Source organism: Nannobrachium achirus (assembly GCF_963921795.1).
Source record: "Nannobrachium achirus genome assembly, chromosome: 8".
NCBI lineage: Eukaryota > Metazoa > Chordata > Actinopteri > Myctophiformes > Myctophidae > Nannobrachium > Nannobrachium achirus.
Genome location: NC_137817.1, coordinates 47710415 through 47729377, shown reverse-complemented (window position 1 = coordinate 47729377; position 18963 = coordinate 47710415). Strand labels below are relative to the sequence as shown.

Sequence of the window (18963 nt, the reverse complement as noted above, 5' to 3'; positions counted from 1 at the left end):
ATCTGTACAAATGAAGCAATAAATAAATACCCACATTCCAAAAAAATGGAACAAATATGTAAAAGACAACGTGCCAAACATAAGGAACTGCAGTATAGTATGATACTAACATACCAAAGATAAAGGTAGTGTCTGTATGCACTGACTATGGCAATAGCTTTGGAACAGTCAAACAAGGCAAGTCTGACAACGTCAAGCTGGCAATAAAAAAAAAAGTACCGGTATTATAAATTAAAAGGACAGTCGTGGGACAAAACAAGAAATGATATGACCTAGAGCTCTCTTTCCAAAACAGTGGGTTGGGAGCTATTTGTGGGTCACGACTCCAGTAAAGATCCCCTTGTCTTTTCCTAAAATTATATATAGCCTATTATATTTAAAAACAAACTAATCCAGGAAATCCCATAAATTAAAAGAATTATAATCAAGATGTAGTGAAAATAGCCGATCTACAAGCTTGCAACGCATTGCAAAGCGACACATATCAGTTAGGCCACATAATAATAGAATACAGTTGATATTTTCTTTGGAGGAATGTAATCTCTGCAATGCATAACTTTGAACTGAATCAACCTGGCATTAGTGTGATTGCCCTAACAGGGCAACCAGTTACCAGTATATAGACTGGTAATATTTCTTCCATCCATGTTTCTTTCCAGATAAACATGCACTACTCCTCCCACAGTTTTGGTGGCATGCATTTGAGCCATAATATGTCAAATCAACTGGCTTCATCGTTAATCATGTGCTTGCATTTTAAGAGATGCATTATATAGTTTAATTTATATTGATTTATTAGTGAATACATTTTCTCCTTTGACTTGAATGGGAAAATGCAAAATCTTTACTTTTCCCAAATATGGAGATGACACTACATCATAGATGTCTGACGTCATATAGGCTACCACATGAGACTGACATTATGCTCATATATGGGTATTCCAAGATATGGGCTTAATATTGATGACATCAGGGATCTCCATATATGGGCATGAAAGGGACAAGGACTGACACATTAATTTATTAGTGAATACATTTTCCCCATTGACTTGAAAGGGGGAAATTAAAATAGTAAGACGGAATTCATTTGCAAGAGCGTGTCACGGCAACCTCACTTGCAATTTTCCCAGAATTGCATTTTTCGAGTTGAACATTGCCTCCTCAGTCGACTCCACACACAAAGGTATGCCTCCCTCTGATGCAGGCAGATATGATGATGCAGCCAGCAATCATATTGGAAAACAATAAATAACACACAATTTGAAAGACGTTTAGATTCAGGATGTTGCCAACTTAGCAGATCTACAAGCTGAAGTAATGTATAAATATAAGGGCATGGGCAGGGCACACCACACTTTTATTCTACCTATGAGGGCGGATCCTGCTAATGCATTTCAAAGGGAATGTGAATTGCAGAAATCCACAAATGACCGCTCCATTCCCAATGAAATGCACTGGCAGAATTCGCCCTCATACTGTAGGTAGGCTGTAATAAAAGTGCAGTGTGACTGTGCCCTAAGTGTTTAAAACAACAAAACTGTATCTACATTTTGTTATCCAGGCTCAGACAATCCAGCCGCATTCTCAGAAGTTGTCGTCTGACAAGTTGCTGCGAGGTTGTGTAATTTATTCAATCTATCCCAGTTCTATTCCTTCACTTTTTCGGGTTGTGTACAAAAACTGATTGACCAATACAAATTTGCATTGGACTCGCTGTGCCTTAGGAACTTAAAGGGGAAGACCACCCATTTTCAATATTGAACTATGTCATTAATATACCTTAGAGGAGTTGTGTGGAAATAGAAAAAAAGTTCCCCCTCTTCTGTGTTGCCTAGAACTGGAGGATTGATTTTGGGGTTTGTATTGTAAAGTACAATGGGTGATGTCATCAAGTTGTACTTTACAATACAAACCCCAAAATCAATCCTCCAGTTCTAGGCAACACAGAAGAGGGGGAACTTTCTTTCTATTTCCACACAACTCCTCTAAGGTATATTAATGACATAGTTCAAATTTGAAAATGGGTGGTCTTCCCCTTTAAGAAGCGATCCAATCAAAACAAATCACTCTTAAAGCCCCAAAGCCCTTTCAGCATTCTCACCCGCACTATGCTGGAATGAAACACACGAGATAAGACAGTAAAAAAATACACAACACACAACACGCAATAAAAGAATAGAACAAACCCAATTTCACCACCATTGCGAGGTATAATAGTCAACATTTCAACATTGGGCTGTTAATGCCTCTCCACAGCATCTTAATCTGCTGTGGGCTGCGCTGGTGAACCAAAATCAAATATCTATGCACACACATGTTCTCACGATCTTGCTCCCTGATATCAAAGGTCTTGAAGCCTGTATGTGTATCGGCTGAAATTCCTAGCGCCTTAAAGCACATTCCAACGAAGACATCGTCGATGGGAAAGAAAGGGATGAAATATGAGACATCATACAGGCGTTCTAGCAAGGCACCCGAGAACAGGAAGCCTCCTCCTCCTGCATAAGGAGGGTATTGGCCATCGTAGAAGCTAAGAGGAACATAGTATTTAGATTTAGGGTCCCGAAGTGGAGAGGCTGAGTTAATGACTTGTCCCACGTAGGACTGAGAGGCCTTCCCTGGCTCCAGAGACGTTAGGAAGTTGAGTACAAGTTCGGTGTTGACAAACACATCGTCATCGCCGTTGAACACAAACGAGATGTGCGGACAGTTCCTCTGTGACCATTTGAAGAACATGTGTTGTTTCAGGGCCAAGTTGAAAAGAGAGTCACGGAAATCCCACTGAAGCAGGTCTCCAAAGACCTGTCCCTCATACGCCAGCAGTTGGCTGAGGTCGGGGTCGTCCGGAGACGAGCTTCCCAGGAGAAACACTGTGCGCACTCTCAGTCCACCCTCATAGACCAGCTCTTTCCCCCAGGTCTCCCGCACAGCCTGTCTCCGGGCAAAGTTCCAGGGAATCGACTTGATGGCGAAGAGGAGGTAAGTCTGGCCATCGTCGGACTCGGACCCGCTGCACTTGTTGGGCTGATCGATCAGGACCGGGGGAGATTTGCAGTCCATGCCCCGCACAAACTCCTGGCCCTCTTCTGTATAGGAATTGAAGTCGTGCATATTGGTTTGCAAGACCTCCTGATTCGATTCCCTGCAGTGGGGCCAACTGAGATTTCTGATTTTACTGTCCCCCTCGTCCATCCGCCTAAGAATGGAGTGGAGCAGGCGGTTCCAGTAAGCCCCATTCTGAGGGATATCCTTCCTAAAGCTGTCAGACACATTCAGGGCACTTGGAGGGATGTGTTCACTCCTCTTCTCCACGGTCACGGGTGGCTGTGCTGTGTTTGTGTCATTGTCACGGAGCCATGGGTCCATCATGACAATGACATTGTCTTCGGCTGGAGCATTGCGGCTGTAATGACTGTAGACCAATGGCTGGATCTGGAAGGGACTGAATAAGTACCAAAACAAACCAGTCAGGAGAACTATAGCCATGAAAACTTTGATGCGCCTCCTTGATAACATAGTACTAAGCTGTGAGTAGGGAATTGAACAATTGGCTGTGGTGTCTTAGAGTGATTATATCCAAGTGGGTATAAGATGTGGAGTCCCCAGCAAACCAGTGACCTTTTTGGTGTGTGTGCCTATCAAAAACAAAAACAAAAGAAAAACAACATTTAAATAGATACATTGGTTACAATACAAGTTAAGTGGAAATTCTTGGGCAAGCTATATCTTATAGTCATAGGACTTTCACATAACGAATAACTGAGTAAGCATGTTTGGGTTCTCACAGCATATCTCCATGGATCTCCATATATGGGTACCAGAGGTCTCCATATATGGGTAACTGGTCCGATATACATCACTGGCCAGATGGCCAACACATGGCACGACCTCGCCCTAAAGGGTGAGGTCGCTTGTCAACCTGAGGCGTCTTACTAGTGATATACTTTGTAGTGTGTCCATTAGCTTTTGGACAGTGCTGAAGACACCACTGAAGACACCACATTACAACACACCACATGCTCCAGAGTCCCACCCCTGACCCCTCTGCACCATAATTAGCCTAACAGGAAAGGTAAGGCAAAATATGTGATTAATCTTGGGTGCAATAATCATTAAACGCCTTTGATGTTGGAACCTTGGCCACTGGAACAATAGTGGATTCTTTCCAACATTGTATTCTGTGATAGAGCTGGAACATACTAGATGTGAAAATGCAGCGCAAGAACAAAGTACTGTTTCAACCAGAGAAACCCTACAGTACCGCGTCTCCCAGAGGTCCCTTCATTCCCTCTGTCTACACCATGAGGCTCTATTTTTGTCCATGCCTTACCTCTTATACTTATTTCTTTTTTTTGCCATTTTGTACTATTTTGAAAAAAAAAACTAAACTAAAACAAAAACATTTTTTAATATTTCAAATAACTGATCTACAAGCTCACAACTTGTTGATGTAGATCGGCTATTTGAAGTATTCAAAAAGATTGTCAAAATAGTAAAAAAGGGAAAAGAAGTTTAGGGATAAGAGGTAACGAAAATATAGCAGCACATCTTTTCACAGGGAAAGAATAGACAATCTACAAGTTTTTCAACTTTCTACGTAGTTTATGTAACTTAGAGCTGTTGAGTGGAAATGTGAAAAAGAATATGAGGTAAAGAGTTGTTAGAGAGCATTTTCAGCCAATTGATCTCTCCAGTTCTAGCCAACAGAGGACATTTTTCATATTCCACACAACAGCTCTCTAAGGTATATAAACTACACAGTTGAATGTTGAAAATGAGTGGTATTCCCCTTTAACACCTCTACCAGGACATGAGTCAAGCTTATCAGTCACCCTCGTCAATCCCCCTAAAGCAGTGGTTCTCAAAGTGGATTCCAGGGACTTGATGGTTCCTTCATGGGGGTCTAAATTGACCCATACAAGTCGAGTTAAGGGGAGACTGATAAGTAGATTTATAGGACCTTTTAACCTTATAATTAATTTAAAAGCTCTGATAGTCAGAGTTTTTTTTAAGTAAAAGACGCAAAGCCAAATATGAGGAGAGAAATGGGAGTACAATAAAGTTGGTTTATTCAGAGAATGCATTCTGAGAGATACAGAGAAAAAACACAGTTTTCATACAGGAGTTAGACGCTCCCCTCAGAGGGGAGAAAGCGAGACATCAAAGAAAAGGGTCCTGTGTATCTTTCAGTACCAGGCACCTGGGTGGGTAGCACAAAGTTGCATAATATGATCTCATCTCAAGTTGATGGCCTCTCAGTGTAGGTTTAGGGTCATACTGACACAGTTTCAGGTTTATGCTATTGGAAACTCAAATAATATGATGAGCTATCTTTAATGACAAGACAAATGTAAACACTTTAAACATGATACAAATGTTTAAAATAGAAGCACACTTTAAAACATTCTTTTCAGAGACCTTGACATTTTAACGTTTGAGAGCCACTGCCCTAAAGAATGGAATGGAGTGGAGCAAGCGGTTCCAGTAAGCTCCATTCTTAGGAATCTCCGTCCTAAAGCTGTCAGACACATTCAGGGCACCTGCTGTGTCATATTGTCCATTTCCATGGACCCAAGAGTCCATGGCAATGACATAACAATCATCATGGGAATCACATATCAAGTAAAACTGGTTCAACTCCTCTACGTGGACAGAGACAGGCTCATCTCTATCACACCTGTGCATCTGCATACCTGTGACAATGCATGCTGAGTAGTTTCGTCCTCATCAAAACCTTATCAGTTTGCTACGGTTTCATCATCACACCTACATACAGGATCTGCATCTGATTCTGCATGCTTTGATGGTGACTGACTTTCTAAAGCAGTTACATTGTTAAGTTTATTGTGCATTGTACATTGTGTTTCTCACTGGAGAAACATATGCCTCTATGAGCAGTTACTAGTTACTTTGTCGATTTTGATTATTATTACAAAACATACATTACCCACTTCAGCCCACCTTTTGGCCATTTGAAAAAAATTCTACAAGCTCATTGTGAGCTTGTAGATCTGCAATTTTTCTTTTAGCCATTTGCCATTTTATACATCTGAAAACTTGCAAAATGTGACATTCTGCATAATGAGTACTTTTGGTACTTTAAGTACGTTTGGATAACAATACTTTTATACTTTTACACAAGTACATTTAGAATTTCTGACTTTTACTTTTATTTCTACAATGCAGTATTGATATTTTTACCTACTGTAAGTATGGTAATATATGTGGCTAAACTATTCTGGGCGTCTGCAGCCTGACATCCTGGTTCTGGCTTGTAGGGAGAGTCTGTTAATGTGTTCTTTAGTTTTTATGGGGGCGTATCAGCGTGTTTTACACCTGGGAACCTTCAGTCCATTAACAATTAACTAATATTAATGGTTATGATTGTGGAAACATGCTAGTATCAGTAATTTTATAACAGCAGTATGTTATTGCTGTGTACAGTAGCAGCTGATTTACAGCCTATCGATCTGAATTCTGGGTCGATTTCCATTGTGATTGATGCTCATTTTAATTTTTGATATGTGTACAATATTTGATACTGAGATATTACAAATACAATTCAGGGGAGTATGTTGTTACTCCATTTTTGTACTGTTTAAAGTAAAAGTATCAATACTGCAATGTAGATATACTCTGTTACAAGTAAAAGTTCTGAATTAAAAGTATTGGCATCAAAATGTACTTTAAGTACCAAAAGTAAAAGTAGTCATTATGCAGAATGTCCCATTTGAAGATTTCAAATGCATACAAATCTTTTGAAAACAGCAGATCTACAAGCTCACAATTGTGAGCTTGTAAATGGCCAAATGTATATAGGGCTGAAGTGGATATGTTTTGTCATAATCAAAATCTACAAAGTTTTCAAATAATTGTAAAAGTACAATATTTGCCACTAGGATGCAATGGAGTAGAAGAAAATGTATTGGAAATTGGAAACTCTCCAAATCGTACTAATTACATTCCAGCACTGGTGTTTGCAGGAATATGTAGCTAAGATAATATAGCCTACAAGGTGGCCAAAGTGCTTTTGAAGGTCCAAGCTAGACACGTGTACAAAGTAATGTAACTGGGACACTTACTGTACACACAACAACCATTACTATGATGGACAAGGAAGCTATCAACCATCAATTCCAGTAAAGAGGATATTATGCAACAGTAATCAGTGATCATGGTAAGATTAACAAACCACATGAGGATATAACTAGAATTGATTAGATTATCAGCACTTAAACCCTGTCTACTACTGTATCTCCTTGCTGATTGACACATTGTAAGTTTGTAGATCGGAATTATCCATGTTTGGTATGGTATGGTTCACTCATGAACCACTTTCTTGTGGTTTAAATCCTATTAATAGACCTTGTATCTAAACTGTCCTGTACTTTTCATAGGCGAACTTAATACAAATTCAATCTATCATTGAATGAAATATCTTCACCGAAAATAGGAAATCTACAAGCTTATAGATCTGCTATTTGTGTTTGCATATTACTTTATGACATGACAATAATAGAGACACTAAAGGGTTCAAATGGTTAATAAATAGAATCCAACCTAATCAACCACAACACTGAAATTGATTCAGAATACATTGATGAGCATACTAATGATGAAACAGATAAAACAACCGTATGACGATTAACAACTAAAATGGACCATTTCACCAGCAGAAAACCAAAGTAAAACGCTCAAGTCTTACCTTACTGTATCAGGAGAAGGCAAAGGTCAACAGTACGAGGCTTTTAGTTCTCTCCCCTACAGCCACCGTTGCTGCTCTTATAGATGACCTCTAAACTTAACAGTGATCAGTATCAGTCATCATCAGTCTCCAAGCCAATCGGAAACCACCAACATGTGAACCTGTCGACACCTGCAAAGCGACCGTGCTGGACAGCATTCCAGCCAGGGCAGGTGAAGAGTGGACACCTCTCCATTCCAACTGTGTGTAGTTGTACTACTACCTGGTGCCAAATAAAAAGGAAAAAAATAAAAGCTAGGTGACATGCTTAAATATTGACTCCCATATTGGGCACATTATGAGCGATTATGCTCATAATCTGGCAAAACAGGTCCATGCATGGATGACACCATAGCCACAACAATCAACACCGCCCTCACCCACCTGGAGAAGAGGAACTATATCAATTATTATTATGAATTATTATTACCCATAATAATGATTATACTGCTGTTGGTATGAGCAGAAAACATTTTGTTAGAATGCAAATTGTGATTGATGAATTGATTGATTGATTGATTGATTGATTGGTTGGTTGGTGACTATTAGAAGTTTGCATAGGAAAAGGACCAAGGTACATGACAGTACAGTTCACTGGTACAAGATCAACTAAAAGGATAAAAACCACAAGAATGCTTTTGGGTTTGTTTCAGTAGGGGTCCTTTTTTAACTCATACAAGCAAGCACATTGTCATAGGCACGGGCAGGATTTGCTGTTGCTGGATTACAGCTCAGCATTCAACACCATATAGTCGTATCGTCCCCTCCAGAGACAAGACCAAGCTCAGGGACCCACGTCACAACACCATCCTGTGCAGCTGGGTCCTCCTGGACTTACTGGCGGCGCTGACTGAGTGAGGATGGTGTCGAGGAATTCTGTATCAATCAGTATTTTGTTAAGTTACAGAGTCTGAGACACTTTGCATTGTGAGATACTGTAGAAGTTTAATACATGAGCTCATGGGACAAGTAAATGAAACACATTGTGTTTAATGTTCCTCTTGTACAAAGATAAAAGAGGAACTGCTTGTGTCATGGGACCAAAACAATAAACACCAGACCTGTGCCATGGCCCATGGCATCTTAATTCTGTGCTATTGAGACAGTCAGAACATAATTTGGTCAAAGGTAAACAACATCTTTCTATTCTACTACCTATAACCTGTGTGTGTGTGTGTGTGTGTGTGTGTGTGTGTGTGTGTGTGTGTGTGTGTGTGTGTGTGTGTGTGTGTGTGTGTGTGTGTGCGTGCGTGCGTGCGTGCGTGCGTGCGTGCGTGCGTGCGTGCGTGCGTCGTGTGACAACGGGTACTCTTGCATTGTTCTCAATTTACATAAATCCCTGACTTGAGGGGTCCCTGAGTAGGCTGGTGCCTGAATGTTACTGGTCTAGTATAAATATAAGGTATAATAATCTACCATAATCCTTTTTGACCTAAGATCAGCCATCTAAAACCCCCAGGTAGAATTATTACACCAAAACACGAGGCCAAGTAGTATAAATCAGGGGTCTTCAACGTTTTCAGGCCAAGGACCCCTTAGTTGAGAGAGATATGAAGCAGGGACCCCCACAACCTGTTCATAGATTCCATGTAGGTTCATTGTTTGACAGCACAATCATCAGTGTATTTTGGATTCATGTCAATTTGTGTTTTCAGATATTTAACCACTTGAACCATCAATACTTAATAAACTTGACCTTTCACTCTGTACTTAGTTTGCTCTTTTTCCTCTCTACACCAAACCTCTTTGCCAAAAATAGCCGATCTACAAGCTCACAACGCCTCACAGCGGGAGGCGTTGTGAGCTTGTAGATCTGCTATTTTTGGCTATAGTTCTCAGAATATGGACGTTAGGGTTCAAGTGGTTAATATAAAAAAGGAGAAAAAACTTACTATCACTCAAAGATTTGGAGGACCCCCTGTAGTACCTCTGAGGCCCCCCTGGGGGTCCCGGACCCCCTGTTGAAGACCCATGGTATAAATCATTTCTGATTTTGTAGGTATCTGAAAAATTCAGAATTCAGTAACCCATGACGCTGCCGCAGCTGTTCGAAGGATAATAAGATCTGGCCATCAAATAAATCACCACGTTTTTTCAGGCCCTGCGCATGCCAAACCTTAAAGCCCCCATTTAGATAACCTAGCTCAAAGTCAGGATTATCTACAATTGGAGTAAGAGGGGATGTTAATTTAGCACAGCCCTCAAGCCTCAATTTTACGAGTAGACCTCCAGGCTTAACTGAACATAGTGTGATGGAGTTGGAACAAAGTGTCTTCATTTAATTTAAAGGTGATACACCATGCATTTAAAAAGTATTTATGTCATATTGTTTATGTCCCAAAAACGTTTTTCAAAAGGTTTGAGGCTAAATTACCACTCCTGAATAGAGAGCCTCTCTCATTTTGAATGGCTCTCAGAGCATTTTCAGCTGTAGTACCACCTTTGGCCTGAACTGCACCCCCCCCCCCCCCCCCCCCCCCAAATCTTTTTGAAAAACAAATTTTTTTTTGAAAGAAAAAAGTTTTTTTCGATTGTGATGACGTCACAACCGGCAGATGACGTCACAATCGGCAGCAAATCTGGACAGCCTGTTTTGAGAACCTGTGGGATGCTTTTAACCTTCGCCTTCTCAAAACCAGAGAAAGACACAACGGTCAGAAATGGGACTTTGTGAGGATAGAAGGTACTAGTGGGACCCCAAAAAAAGGTTTTAAAATAGGAAAAGTGAAATTTCATGGTGTATCACCTTTAAAGTCTTTGACAAATAGCAAATTCCCGGGAGGGCACTCAGATTGTGAGGATTCGATATCCAGACAAATTGAGCAAGGGTCAGATGAGAGCCAGCATGCATGCACCCTAAGGTGTCAGGAGTGCAGCCAGCTGATAATGCCTATTATATAGGCAGATCCAAACCACCATCAACACCAGCCATTCCACATGCTTTTCTATCAATTGTTATACCACACACATATTACTGTAGTTAATATTCATTTATATAAAGTTGTTTTTTGCAAGTTCCTGGTCCTAAATTAGCCATTGATTGTATTCTTTGAAAAAGTACTTGCTGACCCCTGTTCTAAGCCCTATTCTCTACACCCTGTACACCCATGACTGTGTGACCACACACAGCTCCCTGACGAGATTACAGTGATAGGCCAAATCAACACTTCCTGAGACGTCAACAAGACCAGAGACCTCAACAGTGGTGCCAGGAGAACAACCTCTTTCTCAACGTTGACGAGATCAAGGAGCTGATCAGATCACCTATATTTCCCCTCAAGATCCCCCGTGCTTTCTACATAGGCACCATCTCTGACTGGATGCATCACTGGCATGGCAAGGAAACCGCACAATTCTGTCCCCAAATATTGGCCTAGGTCAGGAACATCAGCACGTGTGCGCGCGCGCACGCACGCACGCACGCACGCACGCACGCACGCACGCACGCACGCACGCACGCACGCACGCACGCACACACACACACACACACACACACACACACAAACACACAAACACACACACACACAAACACACACACATAAAACTGCAGACCTCTCAAAACAAACTAGTCAGGTTACTACTTGGCCTAAAACACACAGAACCCACATAACCCTTTCTCATTATGCTAGGGATGGCTCAGGGTAGAGGACAGAGTAGGCTACAGCAACTTGCTGCGATGGGCCCGCCTGTTCTTCAAGATACGCAAGAAAACAGGGACACCCATGTACCTGTCACACTACTTCAATAAAGTAAAAGACACAGGCACAACTCCACTGATCTCACTCAACTCAGATTTGGCACAAACATGGGGTCAAATTCGTTCTACTGCTATTAATGTGGAACGCCCTCCCAACAAACATCAAAAAGTATGACTCCTTACCCTCCTAAACCGCCATAAAAGATCATAGTGTGGAACAATGTGTATTTACGTAGGATTTTTGTGATAAAATTGATTCAGATCTTAAATATGATAGAGTCCAATATGAGCAAATGATGGGTGAAATCTTTTCCGGACCACCACCCCCTTTCTGGGGGTCATCTATTTTGGGACCTCCCAGAACGGTACGCCAGCCAGTTTATGTCCGATTTTCATAATATTAGAGTATTAGCCTATTAGCCTCTTCACCTCCTCAAAATCATGTCCCTTGATGAAGGTAATGTATTATGACGCCTACTTTGGCATACCTGACAAACTGCCCTGAGCTTCCACCAATCGAAGAAAACAGAAGGAATTCAGAGAGTGGAGGGTATGTTCAGTCAGGTGTCTTGCCCTCCCTGCTCCAAAGGCAGTACTTGAGCTCATCAAATCATGTGGCTGCAAGACAGGTTGCAATGGACGGTGCAGCTGCTCAAACAATAACCTGCCTCGCAATCCTCTCTGCAAATGCTATGGTTGAGACTGTGTCAACACTATTAGGGAGGACAATGAAGATGACAATGATGAAGACAAATAGATCATGCATGTCTGAAATTACTGTATTGTAGTGAATCTATTTGGGCATAATTATTGACCATGAGCTTAGGGTGCGGGTTTCTGAGTGACAATAACAAAGAGGTGTGTGTGTTGTGTTGTCAGTGTGAGTGCAGTGTGTGCAATAAATGGACATGTTGTTCTGCATGTCCAAAGTGGTTTATTAGTCGTGTAGCTGCTGTGTCGCTGTGCCACTTGACCCCACAGTTATGGTTGCCGTTCTGAGAAATCGGTCCATACGTTCATTGCTATTAGTGTTGATTCTTGTTTATTATGGTATATTCTTGTAGGCCTACGACTTTACATGTAATGAATTGAATACAAATACAAAAATCACAATGCCTCCCAAACTCAACTCATGCACAAACTATACTTGTATGTATTTGAAATTGTTATTTTATTGCTTTGTCACTTGTTTCTCATGTTGCTGCCATGTTGAGGATTTGAAACTAAAGAATTTGACTTTATACTTGTATAGTGGCCATAATAAAGAGTCTGGAATCTGGAATATCCTACTGAAGAACATACACTAGTAAGACACCTGAGGGTAGAATGCAACCTCAGGGTGACATGCGACCTCGCCCTAAAGGGCGAGGTCGCGCCAATTCTTGACTATCTGGCAAACCACAGCGTTTCTCTGACGATTCTAGTTGTTATCAACCCTAGGAAACACGGGGAGAACATGCAAACTCCACACAAAAAAAGGCCCTATCGCCAACCCCACCTAGGGTGTGAGCGATAGGGCCTAAACATGGAGATGTGGAGAACACTATATATGGAGATAGTCCAGTCCATCATGTCATATGGGACTACCGTCATAGACAGTAGCCATTGTTAGGCCGGAGTCAATGGCTGTCTGTCTGACTGTCTGTACAAGGAAGGTTAGGCAGGAACAGACAACACCCGGAAGTTGGCACACCATGGGACGCCGCCATGACACTTTTTGGGTGGCGGAAGTGACGAAGTGCTCATAGACGCTAATGTTATTTTGGGTGGCACTTTCGCCACCCAAAGTGTCATGGCGGATGGCCATGGAGCCTAAAATGACGTTGGTGACTGTTCTTGCTGAGACCTTCTTTGTGTCTGTACAGGAAGTGATGTCACATGACATACTTTTTATGCCCATATATGAGTCATTCTGTACCACATCTCCATGTTTAGGCCACACAGGTTCGCTCCATTTCTCCATGTATAGGTCCAAATGCCCAACGTCGAGCTTGACAAGGAGGATACCGCACATTGTACCTCATCCACCCTTTCTTCTCTCTCCTTTTGGTATCTTTATCCTCCTCCTCCTTTTTTTCTTTTTTATTCTTCTCTTTTTTTCACAGCCGCCCCCATATTTACTTTAGAAAATATATATTAAATTCTAAGAACGTTTTGAGTACCAGTTTGATACAAGAGCGAATAAGCGCTACACTTCTGGAATCCTGTGCGTCGACTTAAATTCGGATCCAGGCCTAATAACTTTATCTAGCCGCCCCGTTGCCACCTCCTTGTTACATTTTCTTTTCTGAGACACATTGTACCTCATCCACCCTTTCTTCTCTCTCCTTTTGGTATCTTTATCCTCCTCCTCCTTTTTTTTCTTTTTTCTTTTTCTCTTTTTTTGTCTTTCTTAGTCTTGTGTATCCTTCTCTTTTGGCTACTGTCTATGACGGTAGTCCCATATGACATGATGGACTGGACTATCTCCATATATAGTGTTATCCACATTTCGTGTAGCCGCCCCGTACGTGGAGGAAGAAAATGTACATTGTGCAGACATACAGTAAGTAACAGTCAATTAATTAATTTGATTGGCTTATCGTGCATTCCCACAATGACATCAAACAAATATTAACTTGTTTTTAATATAATTTCTTAAGGTGACAGTAACCCTTAAGGTGGCATAACCCCTTTAAGGCCTTCTGTATGGCGTTCCACATGTTAGCGGTAGGCTATAGCAGTAGAAGAGACCCTCTCTTTTTTTTTGCCAAATTTGGGTTGGATGTGATCTGTGGAGCTGCCTTTGGTGTTGTAGTTGTGAACATCCTTGATGTTTTGGAAGTATTTTGTAGGCTATCTTATGTCTATTGGTGCTCTGTGAATCAATTAACATAGGTGCAGTTGCATGTTAAAGCCACAAGGTGGAAACCAAACACCACTCTAATCCATCACAGTAGAAGACCTGTTGAAGGGTGCAGTAACTTTACAGTTAAGTTTGTCAACGTGACAGCTTGTTTAGTTTAATTGTATTTAATTTAATTTAATTTAACCAATAATCTGAGGAGACTTTACTGTTGAAATGTTGAATGAGTTTGAATGTTACTGTGTTTTTACTGTTGAAATGTGTCAATGAGTGTTAATGTTACTGCAGGGTTAGTCAAAATATTTACAAAAGTTATAATGCATTAACATCCTATACTCTACCATGCAGATAAATACGGACACATTTACATTTTTCTCATACGGAAAAAAAAAAAAAAGTTACAGTGCTGCTCTAATCTTTAAACTCAAGTATTTAAAAAAATCACACTCAGTATGAAGGGAGCGGTGCTATTTATGACTACATTTCATTAAGCGATATGGCCATAATGTACAAGCTAACCCCCGTCACCAGGCTTTCTCGGGGGAAAGCCTGGTATTTGTTTAGAACGTCCAGTTTGATCCGGTCTAGGCGGAAACCACAAGCAGCGTAGCTTTGTTTTGGTTCCCCCGTTTGTTTCCCCAATCCCTATTAAAATGCTCGAGTAGCTATTGTAGTCTTGCCAGTCGCTACGAGTTGGACTAAAAGATGCATAGGCTACCAAACGAATTTTCCTAAATTAAAACTACACCGCATCAAGGGGTTTATTAGGTAGGCCCTAAAAATTAGCGCAAGGGAATTGTTTTGGGTTAAAAATGAATCCGGTTTGATCTTTCCGGCCAAATTGTAGGCTAGTAGGCCGAAAAGTGAATGGATCCCAGGCAAGGTGTAGCCTACTGAGTGTAGGTGTCCATCGTATTGATTTTGGGACGTTCAAGCAATGGGGCCCTGGTCCAGAAAAGGTTGGGGGAAAAAAAGGAACCACTGAACCAGTCTCCGCCTCTCCAAAAGGGAGAGGCGTAACAGATCCCTCCCTGAGCTATATTTATGGCAGCCTCACTCACAGGGAGAGCTGCTGCGGTCAGAGGACAGGCCTGGCACTGTGAGGACGGAGCTATATGGGCACAACGATGGCTGACGTACAGCGCTGCGTGATCAAGGCCCGTATCATTGGCGTCATGCAACGGGCAGTCCCCAAAGTAAAGGTATGTAATGCCGATGGTGTATCCCAATGGTTCTCAAACTTTTACATTCCAAGGTCTCCCCTTTAGGAGAATTCCGGACGAGTTCTTTTACTCACCGTATCTGATGTTGTTATTCCATCCATTAACCCAGTCGTAGAAAAAAAAGTCAATTTCTAGTGCAACGCAGCTCTGAGCCGGGGGTTGGGATTGGGGGGAAGTGAAGTGTCGATCCCACCGCCAGTGGTCGGAGCTGCCGATGACTAGATGTGGTAAAACGGCTTGTGCGGAATTCTCCTTTAACTCTGACCTAACAGGGTCATTTGGTTCCACTGTCAGAGTTACAGACTTGTAAGGGTCAATTTAAGGCCCCACTAAAGGAACCCAGAGAGCCCCTCCACTTTGAGAACCACTGGTGTATCATATTCTATAGTCAGTCTCTCTCTCACGCCGTGATTTACAAGCTCAAAACGAAGCTTTGTGAGCTTATAGGCCGGGCCATTTGAGCAATTTTTCCAAAAAGATTATGATTTTGATATTCGATTACATGGATTGTTTGAACTGTTGCTCCCCCTGCAGATGTTCATGATCTCTGTGAAATGGTCTGACCAGAGGGAGGTGACTGTCTTCAGACTGTTCCACGACTTTGAGAAATTTCATGTAAGTATAGAAAGAAATGATCAGAGCTCATTGATGTCTTTGGATGCTGTGACTTTCTAATAAGCTCATCATATCGGATCATATTGTCGTTGTCGGGCGTAAAAATAAATAAATTCCTACAGTATCTTCTTGTGTTTTTTTTTTGTAAATTAACTCCCTACGTGATCATACAGTGTCACACAAAAGCATCAAAAGTAGCCAAGCTTGTCGATTGTGATTGTTTTGAGCTTGTCGATCTGCTACTTGTTGCTTTTGGATTTGAATTTAGCACATACTGTACCATAGCCCTTCCTACCCTTACTGAATAGGTGCTTGGTCTACCTATGTTTTTTCTTAGATGACTATTTCTATGCATTTGACGTATTAATGTTCATGTATTGATGTATTACCTTGCTTGATAAATCGCTCTGGATTAAGAGCATCTGCTAAATGCCTAAATTGTAAATTGTAAATTGAATTTTAGTTTTGGACATATGATATGTTTCCACCCAACAGAGACGATATGATATGTTTCCTAACTTACCTCTCTTGACAGAGACAGCTGAAACGCTTAGCTGCTGCGAACCCGCCTGAAGAGGCGGCAGGACACAAAAGGATGATTCCTAAATTTAAAAGTAAGTCGTTTATCCTATATAGCCCATTGGTTCTCAACCTTTTCAGGCCAAAACCCCTAAATAATTATATTTGAACTGGGGATCCCCCATCCTGCATGACATACACTTGGAATTGTAGGGGTTGAGGCATTGCATCTTGTTTGGTTCCACAGATAAATATTGTGACAATAGCGGATCTACAAACTCACAACACCTCGCGTTACGAGGTGTTTGTGATCTTGTAGATCTGAACATGACCTAATCTGCCTTGTACTTTCATGTACATTTTCTAGCACATTTTCTAGCACTCTCAACCTTCTCAGGCTGTGAACCCCCCCCCCCCCCCCCCCCCCAAAAAAAAAAAGAAAATCATAAGTTGAACTGGGGACGCCTCACCCTGACAAGCACTTGGAATTGTAGGAGTTGAGGCATTACATTTAGTTTGACTCGGTGCCACAAACTACTTGACAATTTGGCCAGTGTTTGACAATGTTTCATTTTCAAGTCTTTAAATTGTCACTTTACGTTACTTCTTATTTTTTTAAGAAGCATGAACATTTGTGCAAACTTTTGTAAGTAAAATCTTTGCTTCTGGGTGTCCCTGGAACAAAATGTTTTGAGATGAGGTCTGCGGCCAAATCATTTTGGAGGTCCTTTACTTGAAAAGGCTTGAGAACAGTGAGAACTGTTAATAGAAACATATGTTTTTCAAAAAACCTTAGCTGATTTAGAAGATTTAGAAAACATTTTGTAGAATGGATCTCGGGTCTAAATGGGTCGGTTCAATGACGTCCATCTCCTCTCACTCAGCGAGGGCCATGAGAAGCAGCCTGCAGCACAAGAGCTGCAGCCGGTCGGTCAGCAGGATGAGGTTCCTGTCGCTGTACTGCAGCGAGCTGCTGAGGTGCGAGGCCACCGTGACGCAGAGCTCGGAGCTCACGCAGTTCTTCATGGCCAGGAAGCACGACCTGGAGCCAGACTTCACCAAGAACAGGTAGGGACCCCCAGTTTCCATATAGTTTAATTGTTTGACAGCACAATCATCAGTGTATTTTGGATTCATGGCAATTTGTGTTATCAGATATGTAACCACTTGAACCGTCAATACTTAATAAGCTTGACCTTTCACTCTGTACTTAGTCTGCTCTTTTTTTCCCTCTACACCAAACCTCTTTGCCGAAAATAGCCAATCTACAAGCTCACATTATACAATGTGAGCTTGTAGATCTTCTATTTTTGGCTAAAGTTCTCCGAATATAGACGTTAGGGTTCAAGTGGTTAATAAAGAAAAGGAGAAAAAAAGTTTAAATCACACAAAGATTTGAAGGACCCCCTGTAGTAACTCTGAGGACCCCCTAGGGGTCCCGGACCCCCTGTTGAAGACCCCTGAGGTAGGGGTTCCAAAGCATCAGTGCACTCTGACATAACCTAACGGATCCATTTGGTTCCATTTGTACACTGTCAGAGTTACAGACTTGTAAAGGTCAATTTAAGACCCCCCTAAAGGAACCCAGAGAGTCCCTGGACTCCACTTTGAGAACCACTGGTGTATCATATTCTATAGTCAGTCTCTCTCTTATTTTGTTGTTTAATTGTCAGTTTGGGCCAGACCCAGTCCCATAGTCCCAGACCTACCTCCAGGTGCACTGACGCTCTGACAGGCAGCTGACTGAAAGACTAGACCAGGGCTGTGTCCGAAATGCGGAACACGTTCCCTACTCCCTAACCCTAAACGAGGGATCCAGATGTAGTGTACTACAGTGAACAAATCAGCGCATTTCGGACAGTTACGAAGCCGTGGTGAATGCAATCGTTATATTTATGCCCAGGCCATAAGGCCTGGGCAAGCGCACGATAAACGCATGAATGGGATGAAGATCGCTTGCTTTACAGTCTGTTGGAAAGGCTCCCCACCGCCTTATCGCTGCACCGCCCAACTGGGACACCGCCCAACTGGGACTAGCCCGATTTCTGTACCCCTAAGAGGACTCAACTTCAGTCAAAATAAACTAAACTACTTCGCTACTCACCTAACCAAAGGTAGTTTTGGATTGTTGAACGTCTATTCTCCGCGGTGGGAAACCTCTCAGCACCCCACCCAATCTGAAAAATACATTATATTTGTTATGAAATAAAACGCATCCAACTCGACCGCCGCTTATTGCCAGACCCTGTTGCGTCTCAAGTCAGCCCGTGGGAACGAGGGTGTCCATCCTGTTTTCAAGTAGCGATAGCAATCTATCTTC

General features: G+C 41.8%; 1 protein-coding gene across 1 annotated transcript; it reads right to left on the bottom strand.

The window, feature by feature from the left end:
* Positions 1 to 2217: 2217 nt before the first annotated feature.
* On the bottom strand, positions 2218 to 3366 carry LOC308290167 (N-acetyllactosaminide beta-1,3-N-acetylglucosaminyltransferase 2-like; the record flags this gene model as incomplete). Its single annotated transcript, XM_080731942.1, has 1 exon — positions 2218 to 3366. One exon carries the CDS (start codon positions 3364 to 3366, stop codon positions 2218 to 2220), a length of 1149 nt encoding a protein of 382 aa, XP_080588068.1.
* Positions 3367 to 18963: the final 15597 nt, after the last annotated feature.